The sequence below is a fragment of the Monodelphis domestica genome, chromosome 3, assembly GCF_027887165.1.
Source record: "Monodelphis domestica isolate mMonDom1 chromosome 3, mMonDom1.pri, whole genome shotgun sequence".
Taxonomy (NCBI): Eukaryota; Metazoa; Chordata; class Mammalia; order Didelphimorphia; family Didelphidae; genus Monodelphis; species Monodelphis domestica.
Window position 1 is genome coordinate 399,171,897 of NC_077229.1, and position 17,927 is coordinate 399,189,823.

The following is a 17,927-nucleotide window of genomic DNA, read 5'->3' on the forward strand; positions in this document are numbered from 1 at the left end:
ATACTGCTTATGAAGTAACTTAGGGTTCTATGGCTGCTATGACAACCAAAGAATTTATCTACATGTCAACCTTGCTTCATTCCCCGGTTGGAAAGTTTGAATCTTTTTTGGAACTTGGGACTGGTGCTTGGAGGTGAGAAGGGCATATGTGGATTAGAATTCTGGCTGAGTGGGGGCTTGATTTCTGTTTGGGACACAACCATGTTGAATTTCAGACCTCCATGAACGTTGAGGACATGTACACATATGAGAAAATAATGAAAATTGCAAGGGAAGTTTATGATAGGGTGTCAGACAATACTACTGCTAAATAGAAATATAGGAGTTCAAAATGATCCATCACTCTGTGGGTGGTGTGGTCAGGGGAAGCCTTATACCTTATGAAGGAGATAAAGGTTCAACTTGGGCACTTGAGACTTTTTAGCTGGTATAATGTAGAAGAGAAACTCAGAATAACTGGAAAAGTATTAACTACACTAAATGGAATGGCAAAACTATGTTTGAGAAGATCACCAGGGATAGAGTCTTCTTTTCTCTGCCCCTTCTATTCCTAGGAGAACCTTCTTTTCAGTCCCAAACTCAAGGAACAAAACATTTTGGGTAAAGAAGAGAACTACCTCTGGGTAGAGGAATAGTGTGATTTAATAACAATTCCTAAGGGTGAAAAGAATGGAAAGCTATTTCTTATATCTACTGACTAGAGATCAGGAAATGAATGAGCCTGTCACTCAGGAATGAATTGTGTTTGAGATAAGGAGGAGCTTACTTTTCTTTATTTCTGATCTAATTACCATTATCAAGGGGTTGTGTTGTAGTCATATAGACCTGGTTCTTTCTAGTTTCAGTTCCACAACTAACCAACTTTATGACCTTGGCCAGATCCATTAAACTGTAATTCAGTTTCTTCATTATTCAAATGAGAGGGTGAGATAAGATGTCTAAGCTTCCTTCCACATCCCAAACTACAAGATTACTTAGTATTTCAGATTCAGTGCTATATATCTGGAAGGATGAAATTAATCATCTTTCTGTCCTGTTTGCTTGAGTCCTCTTGAGTTCTCTGATGGCCTAAAACCAGATAAGGTGGAAGTAGTAGTGACAGCAACCCTATTTCAATTATACCTTTTTACAATTTGCTAGTAGAGCTATGCAAAGATTATAGTGAAAAAGGGGAAGCTGTAGTGAAGTAAATGATGCTAGAAAAAGCTCTCTGGATTGGGAGCTTGGAAGATGGATTGGGAAATAAAGGTGATGTAAAATCACAAAATAATGATACAATTTGTTTTAGAAAAGAAAAGAAAATGAGTTGTAACAAGGCTCGTAATCCTACTAGATAAAACTGATCCAAGCAAGATTTCATTTTATCTTGTCTAGTTTAATGAAAGGTACAAACAGCAGTTCTACTCCTAGGTGATCAGTAAAAGACATTTATCATCAAGTCTGATCTTGCCAGTAAGAAGTAACACTTTTAATTAGGGATTGGGTTCAATTCTTTTTAGCTTAAAAAAGTACTGTAACTCCAAAATATCTATAGCAGTAATCTTTGTGGTTGCATAGAATTAGAAACTGAGGATGCCCATCAATTGAGGAATGGCTAAACAAGTTATAGGATATGATTATGATGGAATACTCTGCACCACAAGAAATGATGAACAAACTAATATTTTTTTTAAAACCTGGAAAGAACTATATGAGATAATGAATAGTGAAATTAGTAGAACTAGGAGAACATTATACATAGCCACAGAACTAATAATAGAAAAATAAACTGAGAATATGCTCTCCAAAAAATGAACAGAAAGATAAAACATGAAAGTCTTAATTTATATGAACATGCTTGCCTCCATGAATATATCCTAAGTGATGTTGAAAGGGTGAAGAAGGGTTGGGACACTTGTGGGTAGGGATCTATTATGCAGTTATGAAGGAAAGTAAGTTAAACAAATAAGAGAGCTGTGATTTCATTTGTGTAATATCTTTTTATTTATATATGGAAACTTGTTTTGTTTGGATTTGTAAACATTTGGAATTTAAAAAAAAGTAATACAATAAGCCAAGTTCGCACAGTCAACAAACATTTAAGTCCCTACTATTAGCCAGAAGTGGAAGAGATCAATCAGGAATGGGAAGGGATCTGGAAATCAGGTAATATAAGGAATGTTGGTGGAAATTGGTGACATTTAGCAAGGGGAAAACAATTAAAAAAAAACCTGAAGGAGACATGATAGCTGTTTTCAAGTATCATTTAGAAGAGAGATTAGACTTACTGTAAGTAGTCTCAAGGCAGAAATAAATGAAAGTTGCAATAAGTAAATCTCAGGTCAATATAAGGAAGAATTTTCCAATAATTACATCTGGTCAAAAATGGAATAGACTGTCTTAAGTGATAATGAGCTTCCCAAACTGGATAATGTTTAGATCAAGTCAGTGATTCTCAGTATATTCCATATATATGGAATATACCTTCTCCCACTAAGATTATGTGACTGATTACTCAACCTTTATGATATAACATCATCTCTATTGGGCACAGGTCTTTCTTTGATATAGTAAGTGCTTAATATTTTAAATTAAATTCCTTTTCCTTCCAGCTTTACACTCTTTCCTTCAAATGGAAAACAGGCAATTCAGTTTTTCATGTGCCAATTTAGACAACAAAGACAAGTGTTTGCATGACTTGACTTTATGACTAATCTGTTCAGTTGTGCATAAACTAGTTGTTAATGGGAAGAATTGTTGATTTAGTTGTCAGGTGTAGACAAGATCCAAGAAGGGTCTTGGCTATAGAAATTGTTTAATTTTTTTTTCCCATAAAAAGGCATGGTTGTTATAAGTGAGTACAATTAGTCATTATGCAAGTAATTAGTTGAAGAGAGGCTTTAAAAAAAAGCCTAAATAAAATATTCCCCCAAATATAGTCTACATTTTTTAAAAAATCTGCACTTATATTGGACATAAATTGAATTTTCTTAGGAATCTGTTGTTTAGTCATTGGTTAGTTATATCTGACTCTTTGTGATCCCTTTTTGGGGTTTTCTTGGCAAAGATACTGGAATGGTTTGCCATGTCCTTCTTCAGCTCATTTTACTGATCAGGAAACTGAGGCAAACTTGTGACTTGCCCAGGGTCCCACAGCTACTAAGTGTTTAAGATCAGATTTAAACTCTGGAAGATGATCATTTCTGACTCCATGATCAGCATTATATTCACTTAATCACCTAGCTGCCCTTAGTAATACTTTCTTGGATTATTTAAAAGTATTATTATGAGAGGTAGCATGATCTCATCGATAAGGGAATACTTGGAGTCAGAAAGGCTTTGGTACAAATTCCCTTTAATAAGCTATATGACCGTGGGTGCATCCCTTAATCTCTCAGTTTCAGACAATTCTCTACAACTCTTTTCTTAAAGTCATTGATATATTTCATCAGCATCATGTTTTGCTCTCAGATTAGTGATTGTATTACTGAACTAATTAAAATTTGGATTAAAAGAAAATTGTGATTCCCTAGAAATTAGAGATCCTTCTTGCCTATTTAAGAAATATTACTATTCAGGGAAACAAATTAATGTTTACCATATTTTTTGGAAATAAGTTAAGAGTTAGAGAATGGAACTTAATTATCTGGAACAATAATTTACTACACATACTGAAAGAAGTTAGAATTTGAACAAATGGTCTGTAAATTTGACTGTACCACTGTCAGTATTTTATGTTTTTAAAGACAATCCTCTACTTCTTTTGTATACACAGTTTCAGTGGAAAAGTTTTACATAATAGGTTATGATAATTATTTTTAATTTCTTTTAATTTATCGTACTTTTATCTTGTTTGTTGATTTGATTTTCTACTCATCTTTTTTTTTTAACAAAGTGGGTTAAAGGTTTATCAATTGTTTTTAGTCTTTTCATTAATTTTTAGTTTTATCAGTTACACAGGGTTTGGGGTTTCTAATTTATCTCTCTAATTTTTTATATTTCATCTTTTGTGCTTTTTTATTTTGTTTATTTGCTTTATGTTTAACAAATGCATATTAAGTTCATTCTCCTTTTTAATTTTGTTAGTATGTTGTTTTTTTTTTCTTTTTTAAACCCTTACCTTCTGTCTTGGAGCCAATACTGTGTATTGGCTCCAAGGCAGAAGAGTGTTAAGGGCTAGGCAATGGGGGTTAAGTGACTTGCACAGGGTCACACAGCTGGGAAGTGTCTGAGGTCAGATTTGAATCCAGAACCTCCCATCTTTGGACCTTGCTCTCAATCCACTGAGCCACCCAGCTGCCCCAATAATGCATGTTTTTAGGATTGCCATTTTCCCTCTGGGTACTGCATTAGTTGCCACCTAGTAATTTTGGTATGTTGTTTCACCATTAAAATCATCTTTCATGTGATCATTATTTCTATAATCTGTTCTTTGATTTATTTATTATTTCAAACTTAATTAAGTTCTTAGCTGGGTTTCCATTTTTGGCTTGTTTGATGATAAAGTGAGAATTGTTCTGATTCATTTATTTCACTTTGCATTGGTTCATAGAAATTTTTCTATGTCTTTTTGAAATCACCTGTTTCCTCATATCTACAAAATAGTACTCTCACATTTATATAAACCTGGCCAGCCATGTCCATTCCTCATCTGTTAGATATCCTCTCCGTTTCCAGTTTTTGTTACTATAAAACAAACTACTATACCCAATAGTTGTCCTTCCCATTCTTTTTTATTTTTTTTAAGAATTTCTAGAGATAATATCATTTTTTTCACTACTGATTGTGGTTTTTTTTGGGGTGGGGAATGTTGTAAGTGAAATAATCTCATATAAGTGTGTATATATTTATATTTTAATATATAATACATATAAAACAATGCTTCAAAAGCCTCTTATCTATTTCATTGATTTTTCACTGTATTTCATTTTAGTTTATATTGTGAACTACATTACTTTTCAGAATAAATTATACCATTCACTTCTATGGTTTCTGGGAGGTTCAAAATAGGGTTGCATTACATTCCTCCATTTATCTTTGAAGACTGTTATCTGTCAGTTTAATTGTTAAATTATGTATAGTTTGATTCAAAGATTTTTTTTCTTTTTCTGGAGGTGATCTGTGCATTCTGTTGTTTCTCTGTTCAAAAGTTCTGGCCAGCTTTCCAGGAATATTTCTTTTCTTTGGTGCCCAGGTCTTTTGATTTGTCTTTTCCTTCTTGGTGGCCTTTGACCCTAAGTTGTCTCTCTTCATATTGTCTTCAGGATCAATGTGTTTTGTTTGATTGGAGATCATTTGTCCTTTTCACACTTTTACTTCTCTTCTTCCATAATTTCCTCCACTTCACTTTATATTTCTCATTGGAATTTCTTTTGGAGAGACTCAGCCACTATGGATTCAAGTTTTTCAGTCTGCCAATTATTCTCTTGTGCAGGCTGTAAATCTTGCTTTTATTTACTTCTTACTTGTTATTTCAAAATTCCTATTTTTCTTAAACCATTTTGGAATATCCTGCTATAATAGGTCATTGCTATCTTGAGACTGCATGAAGTGCTTTACTTTAGCAGATATCGCCTTACAGTTTTTACTAAGAAGAGTTTATAATCTTTTGCAGATCTTGGTAGTCATCTTCCATAATGTTAATATTTTGTCATGATTATCTGCTCCTGTTCTGTTTTTGAATTTTTCTTCCTCTTAAAGACTTGGGTGGTCCTTTTTTTTTCTCATATTACCCTGTTGCTGATTTTTGGATTCCTCCCTTTTTGATGAAGAATATTTCTCCAGGGTTGAGACCCCTAATACCTTCTCAGTTTCTCATGTGGCAGAATTTATTTATGACTGGCCCTATCTGAATTCCAGCCCCTTTTTCTTCAAGGCTGGTGTAGTCACTCATGCTATTCCCCTTCTTTCTTTACTTTTTCTTGCTGACTGGAATCACTTTTTGCTACTTTTTAGGGCTTAGGATAGGACATAGTGTGTGTTCTAGGGAGATCCTCTGCCAACTTAGCATTCCCTAATCTAATAGCTACCACAGGCTGAAAGAACCTCGTTTTTCTCCCCCCCCACACACACACCATGTCCTTCTCTTTATGTGACTGATTAAAGTTGATATCTGCGGCTTATTTCATCTAGGTGATGGGAAAGGAGTTGGTGTTAAGATTATAATTCTCTGGAGACTGTATCTTACTTTATAATTATTTATTAAATAATAAAAAGCAGACCAGAGAAAGAAAAGACCTCTAGTCACATGTAGCTGGCTGTTTCCTTAGTCAATATCCTCTAAGAACCAGACCAAGAGCCAAGAGCCAAGAGTAGAGCCAACACACACCTTCTCAATCTGGATTTTTTCCTTTTGGGACTCAGATTTATTCTCCTAGTGACATCCCTTTCCAAAGCTTCTCCAATTGGAGATTCCAACCTCACTCTTGGCAAAAGGGGGGTCTTCCAGATGCCAGAGAGTTATGTGGGGCAAGAGCTAAGAGTCTTCCAGACTCCAGGAATCATGAGACCTTCAGGATGCCAGCAGAATGGGGATATCCACCACTATCTTTTCTTTATCCCACTATCTTAACTAGTTTAATTACAGAAAACTTTGTTCTCTAGCTTTATCTGTTCTTGATTTGATCAAATGGTAGGTTAAGTTGCAATTTCAAACTTAAACTCAGTAGTCTGCCTTTTTAAAATCAAAGTTAATCTTGGGGTACCGAGGACAAGGGTATGGACTACTGTTAATTTGTACAGTAGGGCAGATAGGAACTTAAGTTCATGGTCACTACAGTAAGAGAGAAGTCCCTTTGTGGGTCTCAAAACACACGCCTGGGTTGAATATATGAAGGCTGATGGGACAAGGGTGCTGAGGGGATATGTTATGGATGAGCATTGTCTTAGCATTCACATGGCTATTTCTTCATTGGGCTTCTTGCTTTATTGTTCTGTGGATTCAGTTATTTCTTTTACTTCTCAATGCTATTTAATCTTTTTTGGGGGGGTCTTATTGAAACTTAATGTTTAGTTATTAATCCTTGTGGGTTTTAAAATTAATATACAATAACTAAAGTATTATGTTTTATAAAGTTTATTAATAACAACTAAAGTAAAAGCTACCTAAACCACCCAGCCTGCTTCTGTAAGAAGAGAGAGAAGGCATGGCTTACACTGAACTATATACAAAAGTGACCAAGCAAAGTGGTGGAGAGAGGAGAGGAATTCTGGGAGATACTGCAGGACTTCTGGGGGATGAAGTCCAAATGTTCAAGATTCTAATTAATACATCCTGTTGGTCATATCTAGAGATCTCTCTTTTTAAAAAATAAAAACCCTTACCTTCCATTTTAGAATCAATGCTATGTATTGGTACTAAGACAGAAGGACCAAGCAATGGGGGTTAAGTGACCTGCCCAGGGTCACACAGCTAGGAAGTGGTCATTTATTTTTAAAGCTAGAACCTGTCCTTTTTAGAGACCTGGAAATTAAAGTGAAAATTCTGCTTCAAATAGCTCATTAAGACCAAGAGTAAAGGATTCAAGAATTACTTGCACTGGATTATTTCATTTCTTGTCAACAAGACAGATATTTGTAAATTTATATCAGTTTTAAGCTTTAAAAGACAGTGTGCATGATAGTCTTTAGGCTGTCTGGCTTTCTACATGCTAATCCTACATACACAGATTTTGAAACCAAAGATGAGTATATGCATCCGAGTTAGTGTTTTCAAATAATTCGCAGGAAAAAAAAAATTGTGTAAATGGAATGAACCTTCTTAATTTGATATACAGACAGGGCAGCACAGGGCCAACAAGACATCCTCAGGAGTTATTTCATTGCTTGGGAAAATAAATTTCTTTTTCATTAAATGTTTACTGTAAAAGATTTTAGGAGCTAAAAATAAGAGTCCAAAGTGAGGTGTTTATTGTACAAGTAGCTCTTTGACATGATTTTGGCAACATTTGAATTTAAGGATTAAAAAAAAAATTCCAATGGATGTTAAAAAGAAGTAAGCAGAAGGCACGTTCCTGGGGCACTCTCCAGCCATCTGAAACGTTTTCAAGTGACTTGTCAAAACAAAGGTACTGAAATATTTGGAACTACTGGCAACAAAGAAGAATTTTGTTGATTAAAAATTGATTGTTATTTTTGTGATTTGTAACTTAATTAGGGCCTTTGAAATCCTTATGAAAACTTTTTGAGCTTGCTAAGTAGATTGTAGTCTTGCCCATCAATATCTCAGCAATTTATGGCCTGCATAGTATTTACGTCTTCCTTGAGATGAGCTAGTATGAGATCTAACTTCTTTTTTGTCACTTTGCTTTACTGTATGAGGAATTAAAGGGACATTTTGGTAACTTTCTCTTTCTTAAGACTGGAAATCCCCCTGAGGCAGAGAAAAGTTAAAGACAGATTAATTGTAGATTAGAGGAATCTGATTTACTGCAGATGAGATTAACATTTCTTTGTGTATTTGCTTTTATTTTACTGACATACTGGAGCAAAAATTCTGTTTTTCCATGAGTAATCCAGACCACCCTTTGCTTCCTTCTTATAACTGGGGATTACCAAACTAAAATAAAATGCCAGAATTTATGTAATATTTGATTTCTACTGTCTGTATTTACTCCAGAAGGCAGGTGGTCTGAACAACTGGATTCTGCATGCAGTAGATGCATCCTTTGAGGTGCCTACATTGCCATCTTCACAATTGGTTTGGGTCTAATTCCTTGGGCAAATAGCTTTGGGCTTCAGTTTTCTCATCTGTAAAAGGAAATTAGATTTGATGCTATCTAAAGATCCTTCTAGCTCTGTATCCATGATCCCATGAACAAAGATAAAGTTGTAATTCTTAAAGAGACTCCTAGTTGATTGTCTCTTTCTAATGACTGCAGACTGTGTTTCAGCCCCTGTCAATCAACATGTCAGTGGGCGCTGTTGGTCTCATCTGAGATTGGGTAGGAAACCATGGCCCCAGCTTCATTTGTAGAAAGCACGATCTTTCTTAAAGTGATATGACTACACTTGGTTCTCTCAGGAACATAACATACTGGCACATTCATTTAATTTCAACAAATGATCATTAAACATAAATTAACTGAGAGACAGCATAGCAAATTTGGAAAACATGAGTTGAAGTCTCACCTCTGACACAGACTGGCAGTGTGTCCCTGGGCAAATCACTTAACCTCAGTACTCTAGAAAACACTGAGACTATATAGGTTGAGGAGAAGAAGCTGTCCTGCCTTGTTAGAGAGTTTTTTTTATGTGAAGGTTCTTTATACCAATGGAATCATGAATCCAATCCTAATCCCCATCCCCATCCCAATCCCTAACCCTATCCTTCTCTTTATTTTTCTCCTCCCATCCATATCTCTTTCTCTATCTCTATCCTTGGCCCTCTCCTTATTCTTATCCTTATCTCTGTCCCTGTGCTTGTCCCAATAAGTAGACAATGTGCCAGGCACAGGATACAAAATGAAAATCAGATCCTTTCAAGAAGCTCATACTGCAAGTATACAAACATCCACCCACACACACCCCCTAAGCAAATATAATACATATACAAAGTAATCAAAAGTAATTTCAAGAAGCAAAATGTGCTCATAACTAGGGGCATCAGAAAAAGGACTCATAGGAAGTGGAACTGAGATGTGTTTTCAAAGGAAATGATTCTGAAGCAGAGGTAAAAAAGGACAGCATTTACGACACTGGGTTCTATTGATATAAAGACACTGAGACAAATTGGGAATGTTGGGTTCTGGGAACTGCTATGTTAGCAGGCTGCTTTTATTGGAACAAAATCATTGAAAGGGAGTAATGTGGAATTAGACTCGAAAGGTAGGTGGGAAAGCTTTATATTTTTAGGCTCAGAATTACATACTTTATTCTAAAGGTAATGGAGGAAGATTTTTTTTTTTGGCCCCATTGAAGAGTTCCACTACTCTCTGTATTGTTACTTATTTACCGAGTGCTAAGGAAGGCAACTAAGCAACAGTGTTCCATTGTTGCCCTAGCATTTCTGGCCATTTCACAAAATATCATCAAGCCACTAATCAGGACTTTCCCCCTATATTGAAACAAGCAGAAAGGAAGAGAATTCTAACATCCTAGTTACTGATATCATTGAGTGGTTGAGTAGTCTTTCAGTTATCAGTCTAACCTACCAAAGTTGTGATTGGATGGTGTGCTAAACCAGGGCTAAAAAGGGCAGCTAGCTGTCACAGTGGACAGAGTTATGGGCCTAAAGTCAAGAAGATTCATCTTCCTGAGTTAAAATCTGACCTCAGACACTTAGCTACCTGTGTGACCCTGGGCAAGTCATTTAACCCTCTTGGTCTCAGTTTCCTTATCTGTAAAATGAGCTGGAGAAGGTAATGGCAAATTACTCTAGTATCTTTTGCTAAGAAAATTCCCAATTAGTGACAGGAAGAGTCAGACATAAACTGAAAAGACTAACTAGCAGCATGCTAAATCAGGTATTCCCTTGTAGTAATTTGTACCTATGACATCTGAAATGTTTCCAGTTTCATTATCATCATACTTTTTATTATAGGAAAGATTTCCACATTTTCTTTTTTTACAGTTATAGTTCCAGAAACTGATTAATTTGGTTTTCCCCATCCTATATGGCAAGGGTTAGCAAACTACTGTCCTGGGATTAAATCTGGCTTGTCTCCAATTTTTGTATTGTGGAGCTAAGAATGAGTTTCACATTTTAAAGACTTATTTTAAAAGAAATAAAATAAGAGGCACAGCGTGGTACAGTGTATAGAAAACTGACCTCAGAATCAGGAAAACATGAGTGCAAATCTCACTTTTGACACATATTGGCAGTGTGTGTCTCTGGGCATGTCACTTAAACTCAGTCATTTTAAAATGTAAAAAATTAGGGGGCAGCTGGGTAGCTCAGTGGATTAAGAGTCAGCCCTAGAGACGGGAGGTCCTAGGTTCAAATCTGGCCTCAGCCACTTCCTAGCTGTGTGACCCCGGGCAAGTCATTTGACCCCCATTGCCTAGCCCTTACCACTCTTCTGCCTTGGAGCCAATACACAGTATTGACTCCAAGACGGAAGGTAAGTGTTTAAAAAAAAATGTAAAAGATTATTCTTTGCTCCAGGTCATCTTATAACATGCAATAGAAGTAGTTTTTCTACCCTTGGCTTATAGGAATAGGGGAAAATTAAGTATTATGCCTATTACTGGACATAATATCTAGAGCCTATTTTCTCTAAACCCAGCATTTGAGTTTTCTTTGGTAAGATCCAGGGATTCAAAAATTATCTTCAAATTATACCTTAATAAATACTCAGGGACATTTCTTCTCTATCAGATACTTAGAGAGCAGGAGGTATATAATAGGGGAAAAGGGGCAAAAAATAAATAATATGTGAGGACAATCAAATATGGCTTAACATACAAATATGTTATATATAGGTAGAAACAAAAAGAAAAACTAATGATTAGTTAGGTCATGCACTGTATAGGGTGCCAGGCTTTGAGTCAGGAAGACCTGAATTCAAATATTACCTTAGCCACTAGCTGTGTGACCCTGAGAAAGTCACCTAACCATATTGGCCTCAGTTTCCTCATCTGTAAAATGATCTGAAGAAGGAAATGTCAAACCATCTGGTATCTTTGGCAAGAAAACCCAAATGAGGTAACGAAGAGTCAGACATGACCAAAAAATGACTCACTAACACCAACAAAACCCAAAGCAAATGAGAAATTTTAACACAGAAAGGTAAATGTAACCTCATGATTAGAGCTGAGACTGGTGGTATGCAGTGGAATTTGTTCAGAATGAAAAGGAGATAAAGGTGACAGAGTCACTATATAAAGAATATAGATTCCTATTGGATACCAATTAAGATGATGGGGAGGCATGATGTGGAATACTTGGGTGAGGATTTAAAAAGGTAGAAACAAAAGGGACAGTCTTCTGGGATTATACTAAAGGCTATTTGGTCATTTTGAGAAAATGGAAGATTAAGGTATGGTGCTGATCAGAAAATTGTTGCAAAGGCTGTTTGTGGTAGCAGAAGAGTACTCTATTATTCAGATAAACTTGCTATAACTTTCTCTTCATTAAGATCAGGGGCCATTTAATTTTTTACTTGCCTTGTTCATAATTTTATCTTCCAAAAATTAGGGGAAGCATGAGATGGCTAGGTGGCTCAGTGAATGGAGAGCCAGGCCTAGAGATGGGAGGTCCTAGGTTCAAATCTGGTTTCAGATACTTCCTAGCTGTGTGACCCTGGGCAAGTCACTTAACTCCCATTACCTAACCTTTAGCACTCTTCTGCCTTGGAATCAATACAAAGTATTCATTCTAAGATGGAAGGGAAGGGTTGTTGTTGTTGTTTTTGTTTTTGTTTTAAATTAGAGGAAGTAATTTGAGGAACTACTACAGGACCTGATTCTGACAATAAGGAGGAAGTAATGTGGCAATTATGGGAGCCTTGGGAGGCAGTGACTCTAACATCTTAAAGGTGGTGATTGCTAAGATAGCACATTTTGAGGGCACCTTTGACTTTAGCAGCAGACTTCAAAGTGTTTAGAGGAAGGATATATAAGCTCATTTGAACATAGACTCTAAAGGCAAGTTAGTGATTTTAAAAGTAAAATATTAATGCTAAATTAACAAATTACCTCAAATGAAGACTAAAAGGGAAGTCATTTAAATATGCTGATGTGACTAAAGATCATCTTATATATTTAAGGAAATGCATAAATAATATTTGAGGATAATCCATCAATCAACATTTATTAAGTGTATTCCAGGCATTTGCTAAGCACTGGGATGAGAAAAAAGAGGCAAAATATAGTCCCTGACTTCAAGGAGCTTACTACCTAATAGCAGATACAACCTGCAAACAAATCTATAACCCATAAGCCATACATGGGAAAAACAAGAAATAATTAACAGGAAGAAGGCAAGAGGAGTTGGAGAAAGTTCCTAGTAAAAGATTGAACTTTAATTGGAACTTAAAGGAAGCCATTGATACTAGGAGACAGAGATAAGGAGAGAGAGAATTCCAAGCCAAGGAGACAGAGAAATTCCCAGTGTGTGTGTGTGTGTGTGTGTGTGTGTGTGTGTGTGTGTGTGTGTGTGTTTTACATATTGTATCTGTACTTTAGGAAAATCACTTTAATGGCTGATTGGAGGATGGATTAGAGTGGAGAGACAGTAAGGTACTCAGCCTCAACATCAGGCTCTTTTAATAGTCCAGGAATGACGTGATGACCTGTACTAGAGTGGTGGCAGTGTCACAAGAGAGAAGAGGATATATTTGAAAAATGTTGCAGAGGTGAAATCAATAGTCCTTATCAATAGCTTGGATATAGAGGAGGAGAACTAATGAGTACAGGATAACTCCTAGTTGTGAGCTTGAGGGACTGGGAGGATAATGCTGGCCTGCACAATAATAGGGAATGTGGGAGGAACAGGAATTTAGGGGGAAAGATGATAGGTACCATTTTGGAAACACAGAATTTAAGATACCTACTGAACATCCAGTTTGAGATTACTGAAAAGCGATTGGAGGTCAGAAGAGAATTTGGGGCAGGTAGATTTGAGAACAATTAGCATAAAGTTGGTATTAAAGCTATGGGAGCTGATGAGATCACCAAGTCAGGTAGTAAATAGGGAGAAGAGAAAGTCCAGGACAAAACAAGGCAGAAGAGCAGGTCCAGGACACTGAGGAACACCTATGATTAGAGGGACACCTATGTTTATGATAAGAAAGAGAACCTAGCAAAGGAGACAGAGAAGGAGTGGTCATATAGGTAAGTGGAGAACCAGGAGAGAGTGTTGTACTGAAAACCTAGAGAGAAAAGAGCACCAAGTAGGAGAGAGTGATCAATAATGTTTGCAAAGGCTGCAGAGCAAATGAGAACAGGGAATGTTACTTAGCAGATTTATGTAGAGAAGAGGAATTTATGAATAAACAAGAGGTAGAGAGCATTGTGAGATGTGAAATGCATAATTTTGAGTACATAAAATTGAAAAGGTTTTGTACAAATAAATCAAATGTTGCCAAGATTAGAAGGAAAGTAGAAGATTGCAAGACAATTTTCATTGACAGTCCCTCAGAGAGAGGTCTCATGTTTAAAGTATATAAAGAATGCTGTCAAATTTATGGGAATAAGTTCCATTCCCCAAATGATAAATGGGCAAAAGATATGAACTGACAATTTTCAGATGAAGAAAACAAAGTTATATATAAGTACATTAATCACAACTGATTAGGTAAATGCAAACCAAAAGAATTCTGTGGTATCATCTCAAATGCATTAGATTGGCTAAAATGGCAAACGGGCAAAATATTGGCAGGGATATGGAAAAGTGAGGACACTAATACACTGTCAATGGAACTGTGAACTGATCCAACCATTTTGGAGAGCAATTTGGATTTACACCCAGAAAGCTCTAAAATTGTGTGTATCCTTAGACCTTACAACACCATTGCTATTTCCCAAGGTGATAGATCAAGGAAAAAGGAAAAGATTGTATGTGCTCTCTTTGTGGTGGCAAAGAACTAGAAAGTGAGGGAATGTCCATAATTTGGGGAATGGCTAAGTAAATTGAGGTATGTGATTGTTATGGTATACTACTGTAAATGAGCAGATTAATTTTTTTTAAATTTGGAAAGAATTATATGAATAATAATGAAAAGTGAAATGAGTAGATCTAAGAGAACATTATATACAACTACTGATTTAATATTGGAAGAGTAACTTGTGAAGGTTCACCTCCAGAGAATGAATTGAGAAGTGGAAACATGAAAGACATAATCTATCTATCTATCTATCTATCTATCTATCTATCTATCTATCTATCTATCTATATCTATATCTATATCTATATATTTTTTTTGCTGGAGGATGCCTTCTGTGATGTGGGAAGGGAAGGGAAAGGCTGAATAAAAAGTATTTAAATGTTGCAGAGAGGTCAAGGAGAATGAAGAGTGAAAAAAGGCCATTGGATTTGATAACAGAGAGATGATCAGTAATTTTGAAGATAGTTGTGGCAGAATGATAAGGTCAGAAACCAGATAGTAAGGGTCAAGAGAGTGAGAGGAGAGAAAATGGAGGCTCTTGTGGTAGACAACCTTTTCAAGGAGTTTAGCTACAAAGGGCAGAAGAGATAGAGAATGATTGCAGGGCCAGAAGTATCAAGTAAAAGTTTTTTCAGGATGGAGGTGGCATGAGCATGTTTGCAGACAAGAGGGAATGAACTAGTAGACAGGGAGACATTAAAAATACATGAAAAAGTGGAGATGGCAGAGGAAATAATATATTGGAGGAGATGGGATGAAATGGGAATGCTTGAACTGGTAGAAAGGTTAGCCTTGATAAGAAGTAAGACCTCTTCATCATTTGAGGTAGAAGTCAAAGAGGAGAGAGTGGCAGAAGACATCTGAGTAATAAGGAATGAAGAAGAGGGGAGAGTAGGAAGGTCATAGTGAATGGAAATTCTGTAAGATTTCAGAGAAGGTTATAAGTTGAATGGATGGAGGAAAGAGGAGTCATAGGAAGTTTGCTTTCCCTAATCATTTGTGATTTGTGTACTTATATATGGCTTTGTTTTCTTTATCTGAAAATTGTCAGTTCATGTCTTTTGCCCATTTGTCATTTTGGAAATGGAACTCATTCCCATAAATTTGACAACATTCTTCATATACTTTAAATTTGAGACATCTATCTGAACATACAGTCTCTGTGGAGAATGGGAGAGTGAGTTGAAAAGGGTGTCATAGTAGGAATGCCTAGCAACAGTAAGATTGTATAGCATAAGTTTGTAGTGAACCATTCAGAATGGTTGCATGAGTTTCTTTTTATTTTTTTAAATTCATTCTATCTTAAAATTGATACTAATTATTGGTTCTAAGGCAGAAACATGTTAAGAGCTAGGCGATTAGGGTTAAGTGACTTGCTCAGGGTCATACAGCTAGGAAGGGTTGGAGGCCAGAATTGAACCTAGAATCTCCTGACTCCAGGTGTAACTCTCTATCCACTGAACCTCCCAGCTGCCCCCAACTTGATAGCTTTTTCAGTGTATTGGGTAAAGGCAATATAGAGCAGTGAACTAGGCAGACCATGTTCTTTTTCTTAAGTCCCTGAGAATTGTCCTGGATCATTGCATTGCTGCTAATAGAGAAGTCCATTACAATTGATTTTGCCAAAGTATATCAGTCTCTGTGTACAATGTTCTCCTGGTTCTGCTCCTTTTACTCTGCATCAATTCTTGGAGGTCATTCTAGTTCACATGGAATTCCTCCAGTTCATTACCCCTTTCAGCACAATAGTATTCCATCAACAACATATACCACAATTTGTTCAGTCATTCCCCAATTGAAGAACATCCCTTCATTTTCCAATTTTTTTGCCACAACAAAGAGCACAGCTATGAATATTTTTGCACATGTCTTTTTCCTTATCTCTTTGGGATACAACCCCAGCAGTGGTATGCCTGGATCAAAGGGCAGGCAATCATTTAAAGGCCTTTGGGCATAGTTCCAAATTGCCTTCCAGAATAGTTGAATCATTTCACAACTCCACCAGGAATGCATTATTATCCCAATTTTGCCACAATTCCTCCAACATTTATTAATTTCGGCACCTCAGAGTTGTTTTGATTTGCATTTCTTTAATTATAAGAGATTTACAACACATTTTCATGTGCTTATTGATCATTTTGACTTCTTTATCTGAAAATTTCCTATTTATGTCCCTTGCCTATTTTTCAGGTGGGGAATGGCTTGTTTTTTTCTTTTTTCTTTTTACAATTGATTTAGCTCCTTATAAATTTGAGTAATTAGACTGTTGTCAGAGGTTTTTGTTATAAATATTTTTTCCCAATTTGTTGCTTCCCTTCTAATTTTGGTTGCATTGGTTTTGTTTGTACAAACCCTTTTTAATTTAATGTAGTTAAAATTAATCATTTTACATTTTGTAATATTCTCTATTTCTTGCTTGGTCTTAAAATCTTTCATTTCCCATAGATCTGACAGGTATACTATTCTATGTTCATCTAATTTACTTATAGTTTCCTTCTTCATATTTAAATCATTCACCCATTTTGAATTTTGTTTTAATATTTCTTGCTGACATTGATAAAAATGATAGTGATTTTATACTTGGCCCATTTTAATTTGGGGTGCATTTGTTTCTTAGGTGAAGTTTTTCACTATCTATTCAAATGTACCAATTCTCCTTGTTATTCTTTTCTTCCTGGTTATTCCATTTTGTATCTCTTGCTTTATTTTTTTCCAGGTACTCCTGTAATCCTTGTGGCCAGAATATTTTTGTCTCTGAGACTTGACTTGGATTTGTTGTGGAGCTACTAGTCTCTTTAAGTTTGACCGTGAGGCATCTCTCAAACCAAGGTATTTTATCATGTTATTCATAGTATTTCTTGCTCATTTCAGTAGTTCCAGTATTTCTTTTTAGGTGTTGGGGAAGCTAATGAACATTGTATTTGAGCCATTCTTAGAATAGTGTGGACAATGCCTGGTTGGTCCTGAGAATGATGGCCAAGATTAAGTCAATCTTCAATGGATTCTGGTGCTATACTCTATTTGGGGACCCTTTCTTGCTATGGGGCTCTAGAATCTCCCTCTGCATTAGGTTTTGCTGGGATATTTATCTCCAATTCACTGGCCTCAGGGGTTCCTTTCATGCTGTGCTCCTGCCAAGAACTTTGGAAATACCTCATTCTGGCCTTAATCTAGAATCTTTTTCCCTTCTCCGGGCTCAGTATTGTTAGTACTTAATGGATTCTGACCTAAATCCCCTTGGAGTCTCCTGCGTTCTACTTTCTACTTATACTGGCTTATCTGTTTCAGGGTCTCTGCAGGATTCTGGACCAGTCCAATGGAATCCTTCTGTGTTCAGTGGAAAAGTCTGGAGGTGATTATTTCTTTTTAGATTGGTACATGCCTAAGCTCCACAGGAATGTT

General features: G+C 36.1%; 1 protein-coding gene across 2 annotated transcripts in view; it reads left to right on the plus strand.

The window, feature by feature from the left end:
* Nucleotides 1-3: 3 nt before the first annotated feature.
* LOC100014747 (palmitoyltransferase ZDHHC11) overlaps nt 4-17,927 on the plus strand; it is a 252,599-nt gene continuing 234,675 nt past the window's right edge. For both annotated transcript variants that reach the window (XM_016431409.2, XM_007486776.3), the window contains exons 1-3: nt 4-133; nt 17,242-17,354; nt 17,814-17,877. In XM_016431409.2, coding sequence (XP_016286895.1) covers nt 17,842-17,877 — 36 coding nt within the window. In that variant the 5' untranslated portion in view covers nt 4-133; nt 17,242-17,354; nt 17,814-17,841. The remainder of the gene's footprint in view (nt 134-17,241; nt 17,355-17,813; nt 17,878-17,927) is intronic.